Source organism: Callorhinus ursinus, unplaced genomic scaffold (assembly GCF_003265705.2).
Source record: "Callorhinus ursinus isolate GAN/ISIS: 27379988/994484 unplaced genomic scaffold, GSC_fseal_2.0 scaffold72, whole genome shotgun sequence".
In the NCBI taxonomy this organism is placed as follows: domain Eukaryota; kingdom Metazoa; phylum Chordata; class Mammalia; order Carnivora; family Otariidae; genus Callorhinus; species Callorhinus ursinus.
Window position 1 is genome coordinate 392,018 of NW_027397134.1, and position 22,533 is coordinate 414,550.

The 22,533-nt window shown below is 53.2% G+C and overlaps 2 protein-coding genes across 8 annotated transcripts in view; both read left to right on the top strand.

The window, feature by feature from the left end:
* Positions 1-13,591, top strand: part of KIAA1671 (KIAA1671 ortholog) — a 186,798-nt gene extending 173,207 nt beyond the window's left edge. For 5 of the 6 annotated variants that reach the window (XM_025858253.2, XM_073886759.1, XM_073886761.1 and 2 more), the window contains 4 exons: positions 1,637-1,761; positions 3,207-3,340; positions 7,011-7,093; positions 8,271-13,591. In XM_025858253.2, the coding sequence (XP_025714038.1) occupies positions 1,637-1,761; positions 3,207-3,340; positions 7,011-7,089 (338 nt within the window). In that variant the 3' untranslated portion in view covers positions 7,090-7,093; positions 8,271-13,591. The remainder of the gene's footprint in view (positions 1-1,636; positions 1,762-3,206; positions 3,341-7,010; positions 7,094-8,270) is intronic. The other variant, XM_073886760.1, reaches the window with a different exon arrangement.
* A 3,188-nt stretch (positions 13,592-16,779) lies between these two features.
* CRYBB3 (crystallin beta B3) lies at positions 16,780-21,091 on the top strand. Of its 2 annotated transcripts, XM_025858247.2 has the most exons (5): positions 16,780-16,854; positions 18,141-18,259; positions 18,782-18,914; positions 19,765-19,907; positions 20,844-21,091. In XM_025858247.2, the coding sequence occupies exons 1-5, from the start codon at positions 16,780-16,782 to the stop codon at positions 21,007-21,009; spliced, it is 636 nt and encodes a 211-aa protein (XP_025714032.1). In that variant the 3' UTR covers positions 21,010-21,091. The 2 variants fall into 2 exon arrangements, with proteins under 2 accessions (XP_025714032.1, XP_073742928.1); XM_073886827.1 differs by lacking the exon at positions 16,780-16,854 and having other exon boundaries at positions 18,018-18,259.
* Positions 21,092-22,533: the final 1,442 nt, after the last annotated feature.

The following is a 22,533-nucleotide window of genomic DNA, read 5'->3' on the forward strand; positions in this document are numbered from 1 at the left end:
CCTTTACCCTTACTAAAGTCACTGATACTTTCTTGAGGTTTGTTTGCGGGTCTTTGCCCAGATTCTCGAGGTGAAAGATCAGTTCTGTTTATCATCAGTCTTTATGTTTCCAATGAATTATTTTAAGGCTACTCATTTTCCTTCAAGGACTTCTTTGGCTGAGTCCTATGTCAAAACCTGAACTGAATCTCAAAGAGCCAATAGGCATCAGCCAGGGAAGGGTATTCCGTACAGAACAGTGGGCTCAAAGGGGCAGGTGTGCGGGAGGCCCATCTCTGTGTGTGGCAGAGGTCTCTCTAAGCAGTTCAGGGCTGCTCAAGCCAGGAATAGCAGGGGTCGTGCCAGAAGGGTGGGCAGAGGCCTGCTCATGGACAGTCGTGATTCCTTGCTAAGGAGTTCAACTTTGTCTGTGGATGGGGACACATGGAGGAGTATTAAGAAGCAAAATCTCCTCTTGGATACTGTAGCAGGTGACCTCCCTGCTCTGCACATATGCAGCGGTGTGTCCCCCAAACACTTGCAGGGCCTTTGTTCACATGGGGTTTGCCCTCTCCTACCTCATGTTTATTATTCCCTCTCCTACCTCATGTTTATTATTATTATTATTATTATTTTAAAGATTTTATTTATTCGCGATAGAGTGAGAGAGAGCATGCACAGAGGGAGAGGCAGACTCCCCGCTGAGCAGGGAGCCCGATGCAGGGCTCGATCCCAGGACCCCAAGATCATGATCTGAGCCGAAGGCAGCCACTTAACCGACTGAGCCACCCAGGCCGCCCCCCCCCCCCGTCTCATGTTTATTATTAAAGGAAGTGTTTAAATGCCTTGATTGAGACCTCTGCACACTCTTTGGGTTTTCTGAGCTAAATTCCACCCAGCTGCCTGGAGCAAATAAAAACCAGCATGGGGACAGAATCATACCAGTATCCCCAGCTGGAACGTGGCAGCAGCCCTCTGACTGCCGGTTCCCAGCAGCCTCGAGGAACCGGCCTGGAGCTGGGGAAGGCCTGGGGGTATGCCTTCGGAACACACCCCCGTTCCCTGCATGGCCTAGGGGCTCCAGGGGAGCAGGCCTGGCCTGGTTCCTCCTCGTCCCTCCCCACGTCCTCCCTGCACTCCTCACTGCCCCCAAGCTCGGCCCAGGGCCCCCGGGAGGCTGAAACTCCTCACCGCACACTCCCAGAGGAGTGAGGACGAACGGCCCATGCCGCCAGAGTCTCTCCTGTGAGGCTGGAACATGGCAATGGAGGGAAGTCCCAGAAATGGGGCCTCTGGCGAAGGGAAGTGGCTTCTGGTCAGGCCTTCCACGAGACACACGAAGCCCTGCACGCCCTCTTCCGAGACCACCAGCCCCGTGCCTTGCTGGAGGGATCTCCTTGCCTCTCTGCCAAAGACTTCCTTCTCTTTCCCTGACTGGGAAGGAGCCAGGAGCCAGGAGGGGGGTCTGTCTGTGCCTCCTCCCAGGAGACCATCCGTCATACTGCGTTGTCAGCCATGAGGAACCTGAGTTTGTCCTCATTCATAAAACGGGCCAGTGACGACTTCCGGGCTGGGCTGGCGCGAGGGCTGCATGAGGGACTGTGTGCCGAGGGTCCGGTGGCTGCCAGTGACGTCAGTGCTCTTTTCTTTGCGACAGAAGAGAAATCTCCCAGGAGGGAAGAGTCCGATGAGGAGGAGAAGCCCTCCAGGGCTGAGAGGACCCCCACCAGCCATCCGCAGAGGATGCCTGTGTTTCCAGGCATGGACCCGGCAGTGCTAAAGGTACCGAGCTTCACACCCAGAGCTACCCTCAACCTTGGCAGCAAGGAGAACAGGCCCCATGTGTCCTTCCCTCCCTCCCTTCCCCCATTCCCCCTTCCCTCCCTCCTTCCCTCCCCTCCAGTTTTGAAACAGTTCAACTCACGAGAAGTTGCAGAAATAGTGCAGGGGGTCGGCATGCGTGCCCCACCCAGTTTCCCCCAGTAATACCCCACATGGCCACAGTATCTGCCATTTTTTGCAAGACCTAAAAGTCAGTAAACAGCACAGGCACACCTGTCCCTGTGGCTGATTTATAAACCTGGCAAATGGGACCGTCTGGCGGCCGCTGCCCTAGGCCAGGGGTTTCCTGCCTTTCGTTTCCAGCATTGGAACAAATGCTGTGTCCCAGGGCAGCCCAGCACAGCAGGCTGCAAAGGCGTGGGCTCCAGGCGGGTGCCCCACGGAACTCCCGAGGCTGGTCCTTGGGTCCCTGGACACCACTCAGATCTCCCGCATGCTGTCGAGATGAGGCTCCTGCAACTCGTTTGCTACGGTTAGCGTGAGCTCCTTGAACCTGGGGGCAGCTGCACCTGCTCCCATCGGGCAACGCTCAGCAGTCAGCAACAGTCGGGGGAGGCTACTGGGCTCATTCTGGAAGGAGCCCTGGGGTTGGGGTTGGGCAGACCCAGGGTGAATCCCAGGTCTTGAAAACTGTGTGCCTCTAGGCACACTGCTTGATCTTTGACCTTGAGGCTACTCCTCTGTAAAATGGGGAAAGCCAGCCTCTACTTCCGGCTGATGTGTGTCACATACATTAGGCCTGGTCACCAAATGGCGGGTGCTTGGCGCACAGAGGTGTCAGGTGGACAGTGGTGATGGGGGCCGTCCAGCGTTGCCTCGGAGACACCTGTCACCTGCCACCATCACACCCCTGGGCCCCCAGGGGAACTCTGTGAACATCATACTGTCATCCCATTCCCGACCATAGCCCGCCCAAAATGGGGAAATCTGCCCTGCCTTTTTCCTGTGGGAACGTGATAGTCAAAATCTCATTATATCCCTGTGGACACAGGACCAAGAAGCTTCGCAGAGCTGAGTGTCATCTGCAAGATGGGGCCGTTACCTCCATGCCGGGGTTCTTGGGAAGTGAAAGGAGACAGAACATCCCGTCCCAAGAGCATACAAATGGTGGCTTTTCCATCAAAGGGGAGATGACAGGATTGTGTGGGGTTTTGGTGGTGGTTCTTTGATCCTAGTGGCCAAGGGTAACTGTGTAGACTACCCGCCTGGCCTCCGATTTCTCTTAGCCTCCAAAGTCAGGCGGCATCTCCCCCGCCCCTGTGTTTCCTGCCTGGGTCCAGTTGCCGGGGGGCCCTGTTGTTGCCAAACAGTGACGGTTGCCATCAGATGGGAGCCTTCCGCAGACCCGAGGTGGTAACAGACTCGGCTCTCTCCTCTCTCCCCAGGCTCAGCTGCACAAGAGGCCAGAGGCCGACAGTCCCAGCGAGGCCTCAGGCTGGGCCCCCCAGCCCAAGACCCCCAAGTCCCCCTTCCAGCTGGGCAGTCGCGTGCTGCCCTCCAGCATGGAGAAGGACGACAGGTGAGGGGTCTTGGGGATGAGGCCTCCACCCTGGACTCAGGATGCAATTCTGGGAGGTGCTTGTCTGGGTCTTAGAGCTGGCTGCAAAGGGGAGTTGCAGCTGTGTGTTCCCCTCTAGCAGCAGAACTTTGTTCACGTGAACTCTCAGCAGCCTGAGATCTAAAAACACACGCCAGGGTGGGGGGAAGACGACCAGGAATCAGGCCGGCCGGCCTTGCCCTTCCCCCACCCCCCTCCACGTCCCACATGGAAATCCAGGGCTGTGTTGTGGGAAGACTACTGACCTAGTCCAGCCGAGCTGCTTGGCCTGGGGTGGGGGGGGGGGTCACTCTGCTTCTCTGGGCCTCAGTCTCCTTATCTGCAAAATGGGTTGACTCATCATTCTAACCTTCCAGGGTGGTCATGAGGACAAAAGGAGAAAGTGTGTGCAGAGCTGGCTTGCAGACATGTTCGAGAAAGGGTAGTGGGATTCTGGGGCACCCAGGTGGCTCAGTCAGTTGAGCGTCCGATTCTTGATTTCAGCCCAAGTCACGATCTCAGGGTCTTGAGATCGAGCCCTGCATCGGGCTTTTCTTACCGCAAGTTAACACATAAAAGTGAGGGATTATTCACACTAAGTTGTAATGTTTGTAAGTGCTGCGGCAGAGCGGGGTTTGGCAAGCTGTAGCCCACGGGCCAAGTTCCGCCCACCGTCTGTTTGTGTAAATAAAGCTTTATTGGCACCCAGCCATACCCATTCCTCTCCGTATAGGGCTGCTCCCCTGTTAGGGCTGTGGGGTTAACTAGTTGTAGCAGGCACCCCAGGACCCACAAAGTCAAAAAAGATGGCAGCGTGAGGGGTTCCCAGGCTTAAGTCACAGCATGTGCAAAGGCCTGGGGGCCTGACGTCACAGGGGGTCTGTAGGCAGAGCCTAGTAGCAGAGCACAGAGCGGGCTGTGGGAAGCAGAAGGACACAAGAGGCTACGAGAAACCAGGGCCATAGCTGAGACGGTGCCTCTCGTGCTCTGGAGATACCGGAATTGCAGGGTGGCTCTGGAGTCAGCCAGGCACTCCAGTGTTTCTCCGGGGCTGGAGGAGCCCCCGTACCAGGGTCTCAGAGGAACCTCTCTGGAGGCCTGGTCTGGTGCCCCTGCCATCGGGGGAGGCTTGCCTGGGGCACCCCAGAGCCCTGTCTGCCCAGGGGACCTCTCCTTCCTTGCACACCGCCCATCCCACCCCAGCTGGTCAGCAGCTGTTCCCTGAGCCCTCTGGGGGTTGGGGTCAGGAACTTTCTCTGAGATCAAACACAGGTTGGATCTTGTGAGTACTTGTGTTTGATTATAAAGTAGGATATGCTCCAGTCCCCCATCCATGTTGATGTAAAAGTTGGGTAATCATCCTTTCTGACGGCTGAGTAACATTCCATCGTATATATGGACCACATCTTCTTTATCCGTTCGTCTGTTGAAGGGCATCTCGGCTCTTTCCACAGTTTGGCTATTGCGGACACTGCTGCTATGAACATTGGGGTGTATGTGGCCCTTCGTTTCACTACATCTGTATCTTCGGGGTAAATGCCCGGGACTGCAATTGCTGGGTCACAGGGCAGCTCTGTTTTTAATTTTTTGAGGCACCTCCACAGTGTTTTCCAAAGTGGCTGCACCAGCTTGCATTCCCACCAACAGTGTAAGAGGGTTGCCTTTTCTCCACAACCTCTCCAACATTTGTTGTTTCTTGCCTTGTCAGTTTTTGCCATTCTAACAAGACTATGCTAAGTGAAATAGATCAAGCAGAGAAAGTCAATTATCATATGGTTTCACTTATTTGTGGAGCATAAAGAATAGCGTGGAGGACATTAGGAGAAGGAAGGGAAAAATGAAGGGGGGGGAACCGGAGGGAGAGACGAACCATGAGAGACGATGGACTCCGAGCAACAAACTGAGGGTTCTAGAGGGGAGGGGGGTGGGGATGGGTGAGCTCGGCGATGGGTATTAAGGAGGGCGCGTTCTGCATGGAGCACTGGGTGTTATATGCAAACAGTGAATCATGGAACACTGCATCAAAATCTAATGATGTACTCTATGGTGATGACATAATAAAATAAAATTTAAAAAAATAAAGTAGTATATGCTCACCATAGAAATTTTGGAAAATATAGGGGCACCTGGGTGGCCCAGTCACTAAGCGTCTGCCTTCAGCTCAAGTCATGATCCCAGGGTCCTGGGATCGAGCCCCGCATCGGGCTCCCTGCTCAGCGGGAAGCCTGCTTCTCCCACTCCCCCTGCTGTGTTCCCTCTCTCGCTGTGTCTGTCTCTGTCAAATAAATAAATAAAATCTTTAAAAAAATTTTTTGGAAAATATAAAAAGAATATAAAGCAGAAAACAAAGTCACCCATGATCCCACCCCCCAAAGACCACCAGTGTGACATCGGGCCATCTCTCCTTCCATTTTGATTTTTAAAATGTAGTTGAGATCACAACATACATGTAGCTTCTTTCCCTGTTACGTGTTTCATGTGGGCCATTTTCCCAAGGCCTTTACACACACTTCATAAAAACGATCTTTTTCTTGAAAAGAGTTGTGAAGAGTCACGGCTTTATGGCTTTTGTTAGGGTGGTATGGTCTCTCGCTACAAGCACTTCTGAGAACACAGCAAAGGCCACAAAGAAAGTGAAAACTAAAATACTCGCGAGTGTCATGACTGAGGTGGTGGCTGCTCGAATATATCCCCTTCGAGAAGACTCACTGGCCTGCACACTTACGGTTTGAGTACTTTTCTGCATGTGTGTGCTTCACGTTAAAAAAGTTAAACCTTACCTCCCCCAAACGGTCACGTGTTACTGTTTGGTAAACATAAGGCATCTATCTGTGTCTCGTGGACATCGTGTTAGTCCAGTGTTCTCCAAAGAAACAGAACCAATAGGCTGTGTATATACACAGACGCACACAGGGCAGGGGGAGGAAGGGAGGGAGAGAGAGTTAGAAATTGAGATTGATTTTAAGGAACTGGCTCCCCCAATCGTGGGTAGTACCACCAAGTGCAAAATCTGAAGGGCAGGCCAGTAGGCTAGAGACTCAGGGAAGAACCAATATTGTAGTTTGAGTCCCCAAAGCAGTCTGTGATCAGAATTCCCTCTTCTTCTGGGGAGGTCAGTCTTTTTCTATTAAGGTCTTCAACTGATTAGATGAGGCCCACCCCTAATAAGGAGGGTAATCTGCTTTACTGAAAGCCGACTGAGTTAAATACTAATTTCGTCTTTAAAAATGCCTTCACAGAACCATCTAGAACAATGTTCAACCAAATATCTAGGTACCGTGGCCTAGCCGAGTTGACACATACAATTAACCATCATGGGCATTTACCTGGGTTGAGAACTAGAAGGATGGAGGCATGCCTGGGGTGACGGATGGATGGAGATCATTCATGTGTCAGTGTGACTTCACAGCTGCAGATTATTTCATAGAATGGGCATACCGTGATTCATTTATGTTTCCTTGTTGTTGGGTGCTTTGTTTAATTCCTGTTTCTTGCTCATCGATCACATTAACATGGCATCTTTACCACCTGCAAGTGCCCGGCTCAGCATCACCTGGGCACTGAGGATGCGGGGTCGGGTACCTCACAGCCCTGCCTGCAAGGAGCCCTCAGGCTGGCTCGCAGTTGACTCTCACTGGCTTTGTGGTTTCAGGTCGGAAGAGCCCTCTCCCCAGTGGTTAAAGGAGCTAAAATCCAAGAAGAGGCAAAGCCTGTATGAGAACCAAGCTTGAGCAGGTATGAAGTGGGGACTCAGTGAGGAACCTGGACCAGGAGACAAAAGGGTCAGAGACTCGAGGTGTTGTATCCTAGGAGAGAGAAGGGAAAACGGGTGCGGGTGTTCTGGGTTCCAATAAAGAGGGTAGTGCTGATCTGTTTCCTCTTAGGGGAAAAAAACCCAGGTGGGCAGCCCGGTCGAGGAGCCAGATAACCTAAGCTCTGGGCTCACACACTTCTCACTGCATCTCAAAACCCTTTTATGGAGTGGAAAGGCAGGACATCAGGGGTTAGCTTAATCTGAAATGTCTCCAATTTTTACATTCATATACAACCTATATGATTAAAATTTAACTTGAAATAAAAAAAGGATTTTAAAAAAGTCAAATGATTAGATATGCCCTGGTGTGGATCCCAAATGACTTCATATCTCAGGGGAACTTCAGGTTCCCCATCTGTAAAATGGGTAACAGCGCCCATGTCACTGAGGGGTCCCCGGGGCTCACTGAGGAGGCACTAAAGTGCTGGCGGTCAGTCCTAGGTGTAGGAGCATATGGCTCATGCCCCCTGAAAGCTGGCTCTGATGTGAGCAGCCCAGGAGACCTGCCAGCCCCTTAGCCGGAGACCTCAGATGCAGAAAACACTGACCACAAAGCGTTTTCATGACCTAAAAAAAAAGCGTTTTCGTGACCTGCTTAGTGGCAAAACCTGACCTGTGTGGATGTCTGTACGTTACGCTGCGGGTATATTATGGGGGCGTTTCATAATATGTATGTGTGCACATATGCATGTGTATTTGTGTATATAATACCCCCCCCCCCAAATTCTAAATTCCCAGGTAATCTGTGCTCAAGGTTTCGGATAAGGAATGGGATCCTGTGTTGATTTTTGTGTGTAGTGCTCTACATGTGGTATCTCTCTGAACCTTCCAGCCATCCATTTGAGGAAACAGGCTGGAACCCTCACCTGACCCTAAACTTCACGTGGGTTCTACTGCAGGTGCAGCAGGCCACCTGCCACCTTCCTCACCCGACTCCAAAAAAAAAAGTCACCTTTCCTGGCCTGTGGCCTGTGGCCTGTGGGGATGGGGGGATGGCCGTCTTGGAGAATACCAGACAAGATTTAAAGGCTTGATGGCCGAGACACCTAGGGTCCCATGTTCCTCTTGCTGACGCCAGGACTGTCCCTTCCTTTCCAGACAACGGTCACTGCCACGTCTAACAAACAGAAGCCTTAACTGTCAGAACCCGAAGATGAGGCCACGCTGATGCCATTCCTTCCTGCACAAGGCTCCCTCCCTGGGCCCTTCCAGTGGGGTGGAGAACACGGCCCCGTGCCTCCTGCCTCTCCACAGGCTCCCCCCCCCCCCACTGCCAATTGGGGTGCGAAGACCCGCTCTCCTCAAGCCCTTGCACGTCTCCCCAGACAACACTTGAGGCTGAGGATGAAGCCAGCCTGCCCAGAATTGTCCATGCTGGTGGCTTTGTGTTTTATGTGAATACTGTGCATTTCTACCCACCGTAGACATCACTTCGGGACCGTCAGTCTGAGGCTGGACCATCTCCCCGGGTTCTGGAAAACACCTGTATTGTGAGAGCACCTCTCCCCTCGCCACCCCCCGCCCCACCACCAGGGCAGGTCCTTTCAAAAGCCTCTTGCCAAGGAAGAAGAAACTCCGTTTCCTGCCGTGATTGTGGCCCAAGGCAGGGTCACGGGGTTGGGTTGTGATTGCTTTATGGGCGAGTTCCATCTCCTTCCCTCTCCCAAGACTCAGCAGCTCCAATTTTTTAAACATACCACCTTCTTGTTTCAAGTGTATTTATCGTCACAATGGGGCTGTGCGCATAGACGACCTGCTCATTATACATCACTTTGGTTTGCTTTAGAAGGCGTTAAAGCAATAATTCAGCCAGCTTTCTTTGAAATTTGGTATGTATACGTTTTTTACGTTCAAGAGCAGAAGAAAAGATGTGTGAATAATTGGCTTGATGTATCCGATCATCTCAGGTTATCTTAAACCCATCCGTGTTTTTAAAAGAAAATTCCAGTTGTCACCTTTGTATATATATTTTCCTGATTTCTTTTCATTTGAGCTCTGATTTCTGTGGAGTGACCATTGTCCCTTGGCCTCAAGGTTCATCAAAGGCAGCCCGATGGCAGTGCCTTTCGCACCCAAACATCAGACCCGCCCTGAGAATCTTCTTCTCCAGTCTTTTTTGAACACTGCCCAAGATGGAAGCATCATTCCAAATTGGAACAAATGCGTGAATGGGAGGGAGGGGGTTCTTCTGTTTCTCTCCCCTCTTCCTTCTGCCACTCCCCCACCCTACCCCCTGCCAACTTTGCCTGACTAAGTGCTTCCTTTAGGTCCAAATGCAGGAAGGGAGGGGTCTTGCTGAAATCCTTCTCTGGACAGAAGTGCTGGATGCCAGGTGACAAAGTACAGGTTTTGCTTTGCCTCTTTTTTTTTTTTTTTTTTTTCTTGCTAGCTCTAAGCTCATTCCCAGGAATCTCTAAGACCTCTGGGGGTCGTAGGCACTCCCTACGTGGTCTTTCTTTTTGGAAATCCTCAACACCAGCCTCCTCCACGTCTGAAACCAAGACTCCAGCAGACATCCCAGATGTGCTTGACTGGCCACCTGCCATGCCTGGAGTTGCCATAAACTGTGTGCCAACCTTGCCTGGGAGATGCCCGTTGGTGAGAAAGACTCTTGGGGCAGTTCATAGGGCCCCCTGTGACTGCTGAGGGGCCCCAGGGCTGAGTTTTCTGAGGCTAGAGAGGGAAGGGATGGGCCACATGCACGCCCACCCACTGACTTTTCCAAGACATGAAAATCTTTCTTGATAAACCCATTATTTGCAAATGGTGTCAAAACATACCTTCCTTCTCCCTGGCCACGTCTCCAGGAGTCTCCATTTGTCTCCCCCATCTCTTCTTCACCCTTTGCCATCTCTTCCTTCTCTTGGGGGTGGGGGTGAGGGGTGGAGGGCCCATCCTGTTTCTCCAGGTTCAGCACCATGGACAGGGACTGAAGCCCTGCCCCCTCCCCCAATCTGCACTTTGGCTGACCTTTGGCTACCCAGGGGCTGTTGTCGGACCCTGCCACCCACCCAGCCTTTTGCATCTGGAAGCCTCATGCATCTGTGTCCGGAGCTTTGGCCCTGCTTGATAAGTTTGTGTTCTTTTCATTCCCCGAGGTAGTGGTCATTCTGTTATCTGTGGCCCTTGGGTGGAAATTTGATTCCTCCAGGAACTGCTGCTTTGGGTGATTTTTCTTTCCTTTCCTTCTTTCTTTCTTTGAGATCCAGTTAATGTTCTGTTTTGTTTTGTTTTTAAGAAGGCTTCACGCCCAGCATGGAGCCCAACGCAGGGCTTGAACTCATGACCCTGAGATCAAGACCTGAGCTAAGATCAGGAGTCAGATGCTTAACCAACTGAGCCATCCAGGCTCCCTGAGATCTGGTTAATGTTTTAAAACAATTTTGATGCGGTGGCTCTCCAGGGCCATAGGTCCCCTTGAAGGACACTCCTCATGTTCTGACCAACTCTTCCTGGCTGCTGTCTTTCCTTCAGGTGGGAAGGGCCCCTTGGTACCATCTTGGACAGTAGGAATAAACCTACTCTGTTCAGTGAGACTATAGCTACCATGCAAAACCCCCCAATTCTTAATTAGTTATGTTTTAGCCCAAGTATATCCAACAGGGAAGAAAAACACTTGAACATGAAATGAACCTGGAGATCTTTTGCCCAACCTCCCACACCTTGCTTGGAAACAAAAATCCATTTAATTCCTTGCTGATTAGGACATACAAAGTCCACCCCCCCTTGAAACTGATGAGAGCAGCCTCATCTCTCCACTGCAGAGCGGACCCTCCCAGTGGGTCAGGAACCACCCTCTCCATGCAGGCTCCCCTTGACGTCTGGATCCCACTATGCTCATTGCAACCAGGTTAGAAGTGGCTGATGCTTGGAACTTTTTGCAGATAGCTGGGCAAGCGTGTCGTTGGTTTTTCCCTCTTTCTAAGCCGAGTGCTTTCTGGCGCCAAGCGAGCCGTTTGTATGCTAGTTTCTTGAGTTTGCCTGGAGCCACCTTTGGAAATTTATCTCTTTTTAAACTAACTTAATATGCCTTAATTGTCTGTATGCAATCAAGTCATCTGCCCTCATCCAATCACCTTCCTGGGGGCCTTTGGCTCTCCTTAAATGAAAGTCTTGCACAGAAAGCAAATCTCTATGTATGTACAATCTGTCTACAGACACACACACACCCTTTGCACATCGGCATTTTGATGGCTGGTGTTTTGATAAGTCTGTATCTAGATCCCCTTCTTCGTGGCCCTTGCCTGATGAAACAGAGGCTTTTGGCCTATGAAATCCCATGGCGAGGCCTCAAGAATCAGTTTTACGGAGAATTCCTTGGTGCCACCAGAGAAATTCTGGTGAGGCCGAAGCCTCGTGTTGTTTCATGGGGGGGTTTGGAGTGACACAGACCTGACAGCCTCAGGTTATCCAGGATTCGGGAAAAGGACAATCAGATGGGAGCTCTTCCAGGGGGACAAGCCAAGTCCTGTGCTCTCAGACAAATGTGTTTGCCTTTGTGCGTCCAAGGAAGTGAGGCCAACTCTAGGTATTGCTAAGGAGCAAGCATCGAAATAGACGCAGGCCTGAGGTCCCAGAGCTTAGAGGCTGTGCAAGGGAGTGGAGGAAACCCCCATGGTGTGCCCCCGCCCCCCAGAGGGGAGCTCAGCTGCTCGCACTCGGCCCTGGTGGCCGCCTTGTCCACTTAACACTTGTGCATTTTTTCATCACAATGCCCCCAGATTGCCCCAGGAGCTAGGCATAATCATACAGCTGAAAATCCACAGGCGTGTGGTCAGATCACCTCCAAAACTAAATGCTTTTTTAAAGGCAACTTGGGCCGGCGTGGAAGACTGTGTCCCACGGAGAACGCTGTTGAGCCTGCCTCTCGCTCTCCAGTTCTGTGTTTCCCCCTCAATCCCTGTGGTCCCCCTGCACCCCCCAGTCCCGTCCCTTCGTACAGGAAGCCAGATTACTTAGCCTGTGTGTAAACTAGCATTTCAGGGTGAGCCCGAGGGATGTAGAGGCAGGAGAAAAGGTCTATCCAAGGGGGGGACACCCTCGCCCCTAATTTACACCATGACAAGTCACTAGAGTAAATGGGGAAGCCTCCTGCAGCCTCAACTGTGCCTTTCTTCCTCCACCACGCGTTCAAATGTGGAAGCAAAACTCCCACGGCATCGTGATTCCACGGGGGAAGAGGGACAGTATTGACATGGAGCGAACCACTTGAAGCAGGCGGGACCCACTCCACATCTGGAAGGGGGTCCACCTTGGGCTACAGCCACCTAGGGAGCCGTGGATCCGGGCTCTGCCGAGAGGCTGCTACAAGTCAACCCTGTTGGGGTTTTGGGCAAGCTGAGGTTCTGGAAATGCAGAGCCACGTGGGAAGCCAGTGGGCACAAGCGTGCCGGGTCTTCGCCAGGCTCTCCCCTTTGGCTTCCCCCCACTCTAGAATTTGCTTTCTTTTGTTGGGATTGGTTCCTGCAGGGAGGGGTGCAGAAATCTGTGTTCTGGAAAATCAGCCTGAGGTTCCTGGCAAATTAACCCTTAAAATCAATCAGCTTCTCCCCCTCCCTTAAATCTCCTTAAATAGTCACCCTCTAACCTGGTACCTGAACATCTCCCTCCATGACTCAGACCGGCCCTTTTTTTTTTTGACAATCTCCAGTGGTATCACGTCTGCAAAAAAAGACAAAACAACAACAACAACAACAACAACAACCAAACAAACAAAAATCATGCCGTTGTCTAAAGAACAATTTGAGCTTTTTTACTGGTCTCATTCCAAATAGCCTTATAGATCCTGTAAATAGGGGGCTCGCAAAAGTAATATATTGTGTTACGGAAGATATTTTGTACTGTGTTGTTTCCTAAATCATACCAATATCCTAGAAGTGATGCACTTCCCAGATGATTCTGATCCTCAAAACACTTTGTAAGAAGGGGCGGAGAGCAGAAATACATACAAATACACTATATATTTTCCTAGCATTTCTTCTGAGTCCCTTCCGGAGATAAAATTTGAGTCACAGTAGAAAAGAAACTTGAGTCCCGTGTGTAGGAAAGTTACACCTGCTGCCTGCTGGCGTTCTTGCAATTGCCTTATGAATTCACAAGCTCTAAGGGGGTTCTGAACAGAAGAAGGTGGACGACAGGCACTTTATCCAATCCCAGAAAGAATCTAATCGCGTGACTGAGCATTCATCTAGAAAAACCTATATTTTTAACGTTAAAACAAATGGGGCTTCCTGGACCTCACATAGTATTGGGTATCTACAAGTGCTTTTATATTTTGTAACTGTAAAGAGGTTTCATACGCACAGAAGAACAGTTGGGAATCTGGTCAACTGCCATTAGACAGGATGACCTTTGCATGTACAAAGATGTTGCATTCAGACCATGAAAATAGCAAATAAAGCTTCGATGCAAGTTGCACTGAAGAACTTGGTGTGTCAGTGTGTGGATGAATGGGCTCTCCCATGCATGCATGCCCGTCACCAGCTGAGTCGGTCTGTTGTCTGTGCTGAGCTGGGGGCCGCGTGGCAGGAAGGGGGGAGCTGGGGTCCTGGGAGAGGGGGACCTGTGGAGACAAAGCAGGATTTCCATTCAGCGTGGGCTGGAATCCTCATTCTGCCTCCTCCCAGCTGTGGGATATCGCTGAGCATTGGAACTCCAAATTGGGCGTTGGTGAGAGAGACCTTAGTGGGCAAGAGTTGAAGGAAAGAAGGGCATGTGAAGGTGCTGGGCACACAGTAGTTCCTTGGGATCCTAAAGGATCTGATGCGAGGAAGTCACACCACCTCTTTCTTACCCCTTAGATCCCTAGCAGGTGACGGCTGCATCCCAAGTTAAGGGGTCGAATCCAACTCTGCGTTCCGTGGTCCCCAGCAGGAGGTAGTCCCTGGGTTTGAACTGCCAGTAGTGGGCAGGATCCTCAGTGAATGGAAGCAAGGAAGTAGCAGCCCGAGCCAAGCGCTTTGTTCCACGATCTCTCCGTGGTTGTCCATTTACGGTTGTTGCTGACCTCCAGTAGTTCACCCAAGGTCACACAGGTCCACCTGCTTCCAGAGGGCAGCTGCCACCCACACTGTCCCATCACCATCTCCAGGGGTGCGGGGGGACTGAGTTTTAGGCTGACTGGAGGATTTTAGCCAAAAAATCACAACAAAACCAAACCCTGTTCCGTAACAATTCACTCCTTGGCGCTCTTTTCATTTTAGTCTTCCGATAATCATTAATCATACTTAGAAAATGCACGGGCCTAGGATTTTGATTTGGATTGTTTTCTTGGTTTCTGTTTGTCTGTGTTTGTTTGTTTTTTGGGGTCGCAAATTAGGTGACTATCATGATCACCTTTATTTCTGTTGAAGCTAAGATCTGGGCCCTGTGGCAAGCCAACCCCTCCTCCTTCTCTGCTGTGTGACTTTGGGTAAATGGCTTCACCTCTCTGAACTCAGTTTCTGAGCCATCTATAAAATGGGGATGGCAATTCCTTCCCTCAAGAGGGCTGGGGGAAGATTAAACATAATGTTCAGGAAGCTGGTGCAGTGCCTTGCAAACAGTAGGTCTTCAATAAGTGGGAGCTGTCCGTGGGGTATGCCTTCTACATGAAGAAAATAAACCTTTGTTGGGTCTGTTACAGCATCCCGTGGAAACCCAATTCGGGGGTTATATTTAGGGTGATCTGATTTAAAATTCAGGCCATGTGGCCCATGGGAAAATTGAGTGATTCTGGGGTCCCTCGCTTTAAGAGCTGGTGTCCTTCCAAGGATGTCCTTTGCCCAAACAGGAAGGTGATGGCTCCAGGAAGCCCCAGAAAGGGAGTTGGGGGGCACTGGAGAGCTTTACACCCCAATGCCCCCTGCCCGCCGGCGCTCAGACTTCCCACAAAGCTGATGAGGTCCGTCTGTCCCCAGGACGCCATCAGGGGTCATGGTGGAGGGACATAGGCACTGGGGCCTCCTGGGCCCGCTATTGGAGTGAAATGGCCCGAACGGAATTGGGTGGACAGGGCGCTGCCTCAGCAGGCTGGGATGTGCTGGGCCGTCGAAAAGCGCCCATAAATAGGGCACTGCTAGCAAAGGCAGATTGTCTGCAGACGGTGCTGGCCCCTCTGTTCTTCCCGAGGCTACAGCAGCAGGTTCATTCTGGGACGGGCAGGGGCGGGGAAGCGAGGGCTGCCCTGGCAGGCCCAGGCCTTTGGGGATCTCCGTGGGGCGTGCACGGCTGGCCCCTGCACAAACTGGGGATTCACTTAAGGGTTGGAGCCAAGAGGGAGGACCCAATCCAGCCACCAAGACCAACTGGTGTCCGAGGGAGGCAGCCAGGGTGGAGCCCCTGGGCATGTGCTTAGGGAAGGGGGCCTCCAAAGACTGAGCGCAGTGGAGGAAGGGGAGTGAGCAAATCTGGGGGTTGCCAAGGATCCTGGGAGTCCTCCAGGAGCTGGACCAGGCCCTTTGTCCTGTGGAGGCTGGGCAAAAGCAGGACAGGCAGCCTGCAGGCTGTGCCTCACTTGGCCTGTGTCCAGAGCACATGGGCCATGCAGCTGTGCCTGCCAGAGTGTGGGGTGTAGATGTGTGTGCCTTGTGGACCACTGTGGGTGTCTGAAAGGGGCATATGTGAGAGATGGGGGGGCTGTCGTGTTCGGTGGGTGTGATGGGACTGTGTGATCACAGGAGTGTGTGCATGTGCATGCGTGTGTGCATGCGTGTGTGCATGTGTGCGTGTGTGTGTGCTGATAAACTGGAGAACAGTCCTGTGCATCTGTGTGTCGTGGGGATCATGAGAATCCTCCCATGACTACCTCGTCATGACTGCCACAAGGCCAGTGTTGTGTGTCACGGTCCCCACAGGGATGAAGGGGAACTGTCTCTCTCTGTCTGTGTCTCTTTAAGTGGCTCGTACATAGTAAGTGCTTCATAAATGCATGTGGAATGAATAACCGAATGTATGGAAACTGGGCTGCCCCAGGTGTCCCAGACTCAGTCCCCCGCATCATGCGTTCTCTAGATGTCTGTCTGTCCATCTCCCACCAGTCTGTGGTCTCCTGTTCATCCCGGTCACGCAGCACCAGGCCAGGCACTGAGCTGATGCTCATGGAATCTTTGGTGGACAGAGGAAAGAATGAACAAAAGACTGGCCCAGAGCGTGGAGGTGGGAGAGATCCCTGTAGAGGGACACCGCTGAAGCCCACCCTCTGGCCAAGGTCCAGGGATGGTGCATCCACACAGAACTTGAAGAACCCTGTCTCAGGGGGGAAGCAGTTGGGTGTAGGGGAAGGGCGTGCACTTTGGAGCCAGGCCCAATCTTGGCGGCTCCCTCACTGTGTGCCTTGTGGAAGTGGCTTCACCTCACTGGGCCTCAGGATATCCCTCTATCAAACAGGGATCCTGAGCCCACTGACTGTCCCGGTCCTTGTGGGCCATGATGGGCGCTCGGTGGATGTTTGTTGAATGACTGAATGACCGAATGCAGTGAGTGATGACCACATCCCATAGGCAGCCCGGCTCTGGAGCTCATCCTTGACTTCAATCACATCAACACCTAGTGTGGCCCCGGGGGTGGGGGGGGGCGCTGGTGACTCACTCATTTTCCTTTGGTTGGAGCCAGAGGTGTTCCTGGGGAGATGGCAGAACAGCACGGAGCGCCGGAGCAGGCTGCAACTGGCAAGAGCCATGGAGGCCTTGGAGGCAGCTACAAGGTACAGGGCAGGGAGGGGTCCCAGGATCTGTGGGCCTGGGGCTGCTCTCGAGCCTCGGGGTCAGCTTCCCTGCCAGGCAGAAAGGAGCAGCGGCCCTTCCAGCCATCAGGGGCCAGGGAGACACCTCGCTCACCACGGTCGTGCTGCATCTTCTCTCTTCTGTGTCCTCATCTGCAGAAGGGAACTGGTCGCACAAACGCAGCCTGACTCAGTGGGGCACAGAGGCCCGGGGGCGGGGGGTCTCAGGAGACATGGTGCTGACTCTCCTGCCTGACCTCAGGCTAGTTCCCCGGCTTCTCTGGGCCTCAACAGCCCCATCTGGAAAATGGGAGCAATGCTCCCTGTCTCAGCCCCCAGAGCTGGTGCCAAGGAGGATTCCAACGGCTGGAATTTGTTGGCTCTTCGCTCTCTGAGCTATCCCTGGGGGCTTTAATCTGAGACGGAGTCCAAGAAGCAGGGGCCTGCCTGGCCCTGGGCCTGATTGGTGGGAGCACACGGCTGGTCTAGTGACTTCTAAAGGCCTTTGCAAAGCCCCAGAGGCAGATGCCCACCACAAAGGTGGGTGCCTCTGTCGGGCCTTCCTGGCTCCTCTGGCATCTGTGGGCCATGCCCTGCCCACCAGGACAGGGGAGAAAGGAGCCAGCCCACTTCTTTGAATCCTGGTGCCTCTACCTAATTTGCTGTGCAGCCCGGGACAAGTGACTTACACTTTCTGAGCCTTCTATAAAATGACCAGAACAGATGTACCCCAGGGACCTTCTCCGAAGACAGTTTGTGCTTCTAGGTGGATAAGAGAGGCTAAGCCTTCCTCCTCCTTTGCAGCCTCTTTCTCTCTGGGCGTGGGACAGGTGAAGGGCAACCCAGAGGTTGCCAACGGGTGTTTTCCTTTGTCCTCCACAGGGAAATTTCGCATTCAGGGAAATATAGTCTTCCGGCCTCTCTTGGAAAGTTTAGAATGGGGCCCACATTCCCTCCTGGCCATAGGCGGCTTCGTTTCCTTCCCTAGGTCACTTCACTCTCTTAGATTGGGGCCTGGTTCCTGCCAGATACTGGTTGCAATCCCTGGTTTAATTGGAGGTTCCGGGAGGCGTTCCCCTCCGTGGCCACGAGGGGGCAGCGCAAGCCCGTGGCCGATGCTGGCTCGAGGCACGTCCAAGGCAGAGGGGATGGAGCCCAGGGGATGGTACCTCCCCGCCCTGCCCCAAGGGAGACTGTGCAGGCCAGGGTCTGGGGGCTGGATGGGGGAGCCCGACCCCCATGGGATGCTCAGGATGCTGCCCTTTCAGGTGATCGTGTATGAAATGGAGAACTTCCAGGGTAAGCGATGCGAGCTCTCAGCCGAGTGCCCCAGCCTGACAGAGAGCCTGCTGGAGAAGGTGGGCTCCATCCAGGTGGAGTCTGGGCCGTGAGTACCTGGACCCCCCCAGCCCCCTCCTCGCAGCCCCGAGCCTCCTGGGCGTCAGGAGGTCCGGGTTCCAGTTCTAGATGTGCTGTGGGGCCGTTAAGTGACTCCCTCGCCATCTCTGGCCTCAGTTTTCCCATCTGTCTAATGGGCTTAATGGTGGCATGCACTTCAGAGTTTTTGTGAAAATGAATGGAAAGATGCACATAAATAATAACAATGTAATAATAAAGAGGAGGAGCTGGGAGAGGAATTTGTCTTTGGATTGCCTACTATGTGCCAGACATTGAAAGGACATTCCTGAACACCTACACAGAGGCTGCACATAAAACAGATTCTTCATACTGTTTCCCTGGATGATTTTTCTGGCTCAGAGTCTCAGCTTCCAGTATATTCTAGGAGCTGCTCAAATACCTGGACCAGGGGTCCGCGGTAGAGTTGGAGGGAGGGTTCAAGGTCAAAGGTCAGCAGCTTGAGGGCCCTTCCCTCGCTAGACGTGGCACCCAGGCTGGCCTCCTCCTACAGGTGGCTGGCGTTTGAGCGCAGAGCCTTCCGTGGGGAGCAGTTTGTCCTGGAGAAGGGGGACTACCCTCGCTGGGACGCCTGGTCCAACAGCCACCACAGTGACAGCCTCCTGTCCCTCCGGCCTCTGCACATCGTAAGTACAGCTCCTGCCCGCTTCGGGGAACTCCTAGAAGCTGGTCGGCCAAGCTCCCCGCACAAGCTCAGCGGAGGGCGGGGCTGGTACGGACCTGGCTTGGGAAGGGCCCTCTTCACCTCTGGCCTAAAAGATGGCATGGGGCGAGGGGAAGTTGGCTGTTGAATGGTCCCGGGGCTGGAGATTGGGACACCAGGATTCACATCTTGAATTCGCCAGCACGGCATTGACACTTCCCTGCGTAACCCCACTGCAAATCAGGAGCCTCGTGGCCCAGCCTCGGATCAGGATTGTGCTCAAAGCAACATGTTCAAAAAGGAGCTTCAGCAAGTAAATGGGTCTTCGCTTGCCTTTCCCAAACACCTGGAAGGGACTCGGTCCACCGTGACACATCTGAATGTTGCTCTGCTCCCCCACCTGCTTCCCCCACACTCGGTGGCCGCTCCAGGCCTCTCTCCTTGTCACAGTAACATTTACCTGCTTGGATGACGCTGAGAGGAAAGCTAGGGAGACCACATCCGAACCTGGTTTAGTAAACAGGGAATCCTCCTACGTTACTGATTTTTATCTCCTTCCGGCCTCTCTCTGCCTCAGTTTCCCTATCTGCTAAATGATGGAGTTTCACAAGAGCTGAGAAGTCCCCTCTGGGTTTCATGGCTCCCTGGCTCTGAGATTCCTAAGGAGAGTGGCCCTGGAGGGACCGCCCTAGTCCCCGTCCCTCCTGCAGGCCTCTTGGGAAGCCTCAGGCATTGGGCTCGGGGGCTCTGTGGCCACTGGACTCTTTCCCGCACCTCACGACCCCTGCTCTGAGCATGGGAGCAGCCGGCTCACCCTGTGACCCCGCCCCCAGGACGGCCCGGATCACAAGCTGCACCTGTTCGAGAACCCAGCCTTCAGCGGCCGCAAGATGGAAATAGTGGACGACGACGTGCCCAGCCTCTGGGCTCATGGCTTCCAGGATCGCGTGGCGAGCATCCGGGCCATCAACGGAACGTAAGGGACCCATTCCCCACTCCTGTCCCTGCCCCGGCTTTGGCTCCAGAGAGAATCTCTGTTCACTGTGTTTCCTACACAGCAGCCGCTCCCTGCTCTTCTAGGTCCTTTCCATAGTCCTGGTCCTTCTTACCAGGGTAAGAAGTGACATAGTGGTTCTCTGGGTATGACCTGAATAGCGCATAGGAGAGTACATAGTACATCACCTCCTTCCTTCTAGGCTTAATACCTCTGTTAATGCAATCTTAAGATCACCTTCCCTTTGTCAGTGACTACATCTCACCCTATGGGCTTGAGATCTGGGGTTGAGCTTTGAAAGATGCCACCTTTCCCTGATGATAATTTACTTAACAACTTTTTACTGAGCATTTCTATGTGCAGAGTATGGGGAGAACAAGAATTACACAGCCTCTGCCGCCAAGAATGTCAGTCTGCTAGGGAGGCAAGTAGACAGGTATCCACAATTCATTGTGATCAGGTTTATGATGGGGGACACACTGGGGCTCTGGGAGTCCCCACCATGCACTGGATTCAGCCCAGGGGAGTCAGCAAGGGCTTTCCTGGAGGAGGAGACATATACATTGAGATGTAAAGAATATGAATGGAAGGGGAGGTGGACATGATAAGACGAGGAAGAGTGTTCCAGGCAGAAGGAACGGCATGTGTAAGGGCTCAGAGACACTCCGCTTCAAGGAAAGTAGAGTCAGAGAGGTTGGAGTGTGGGGTGTGAAGAAGGAACGTTGAGGGATGAGGCTGGAGATGGTTCGCGAAGGACCTGTGAGCAGGGGCGGGAGTTTGAACTCATCCGGAGGGCACTGGGGAGCCAGGGAGGAATTTAGGCAGGCAGAGAGCGTGGTCAGATGCTGGCTGTAAAAGGCTTGGTCTGGCTGGAGGTGGGAAGCTGACCGTCCTCACCCGGACCTTGGTGCCCGGCAGGTGGGTTGGCTATGAGTTCCCCGGCTACCGCGGGCGCCAGTACGTGTTCGAGCGGGGTGAGTACCGCCACTGGAACGAGTGGGACGCCAACCAGCCGCAGCTGCAGTCCGTGCGCCGCATCCGGGACCAGAAGTGGCACAAGCGGGGCTGCTTCCTCAGCAGCTGAAGGGCACCCAGGCCCCAGTGGCCCAGGCCCGCCCTGGGGGGGCAACAGAGGCAAGAAGAGGAGGCTCCAGGGCCAGGGTGATGGTCTGCCTGTCCCCCCTTCCCCGGAATCTGCTCAATAAAGCCTGGGGCCGGTCCCCCACCTGCCATGTTCCTCTGCGTTCACTTCTTGAGGGGACTGGGGCTTTAGGGCTCTGAGAACCACCAAGGGGGCTGTGAGCTGGGTTCCTCCCCTAAGCTCTAGTTGTTTTAGCAGAATCACATGCACATCTTGCCCTGATTTTGTGTTTGTTTTCCCGTGTCTCCGTCTGTCAGTCTGTCCATCCATCTATCCATCCTTCCACCCACCCATCTTTCCATCCACCCTTCCATCAGTTCATCCATCAGTTCTTTCCATCCATTCTCCCACTGATCCATCTATTCTCTCTCCCATCCAGCCGTCCGTCCATCCAGCCAGCCATCCATCCTCCCATCGATCCATCCATTCTATTTCTTTTTTTTTAAGATTTTATTTATTTATTTGAGAGAGAGAATGAGAGAGAGAGAGCATGAGAAGGAAGAGGGTCAGAGGGAGAAGCAGACTCCCCGCCGAGCAGGGAGCCCGATGCGGGACTTGATCCGGGGACTCCAGGATCATGACCTGAGCCGAAGGCAGTCGCCCAACCAACTGAGCCACCCAGGCGCCCCCATCCATTCTATTTCTCTCCCATCCATCCATCCATCATGTCCCCCTCCATCTCCCTCTCTCTGTCAGTGTCTATTTTCATTAATTTATTCAGCAAATGCCAGGCCCTGTCCAAGGCCTGAGGACACAGCAGGGAACAAAACAAAGTCCTGCTCTCATGGAGTTCACCTTCTAGGAGAGAGACAGGAGACAAACAAGTAGATTCTGAATCCACTAACTGTGCTATGGGCAGGAAAGTGCAATATTACGATGGCAGGTGATGAGGGGGGTGGTCGGAGAACTCTGCTCTGAGGAGGTGACATTTGAGTTGAGACCTGAGTGAACATGAGAACATTCCAGCCAGAGGAATAGTGGGTGTGAAGGACCCAAGCAGGAGCGTGGCTGGGTGATGGAGACTTGGCGAGGAAAGCAGTCGGTCTGGAAAGAAGTAAGCGGTAGAATGGGGGAGTGGTCAGAGGGGGCGTGGGGTCAGGGTAGTTAGGGCTCCACAGACTCTTGTCTGAAGTAGGTGGGAGCCATGGAGCATCTGAGTGAGGCGAGACATGACTTAACAGGATTGTTCTGGCTGTGGAGCAGAGTCTAGACCACGGGGCTATGGGGGAGGCAGGGGGACAAGCCGGGAGGCCACTAGCTGAGCCATGATGGTGTGATCTCCCGGACTGTCTCTTTTCCTTGTGTCGGAAGCTCTGTCCACATCCCAGAGGTCTTCTGCAGCCTTGAATGGGGGACCGAGACCCCATCCCACCTCCCGCCACTGACCGTGACAGCTCTGAGCCTCTGTTCCTTCATCTAGTTGAAGGGGTTGCCACGGCAGTGCCAGCCATAAACGGGGGTCTCCTC

Bases quoted from the DNA above. Each gene is read 5' to 3' on its own strand.
- CRYBB3 (XM_073886827.1), top strand. From the start codon at position 18,021: ATGGAGCCCAGGGGATGGTACCTCCCCGCCCTGCCCCAAGGGAGACTG. The intron at 18,260-18,781 runs GTGAGTACCTGG...CTCCTCCTACAG, and splicing joins ATCCAGGTGGAGTCTGGGCC to GTGGCTGGCGTTTGAGCGCA. The intron at 19,908-20,843 runs GTAAGGGACCCA...GGTGCCCGGCAG, and splicing joins ATCCGGGCCATCAACGGAAC to GTGGGTTGGCTATGAGTTCC.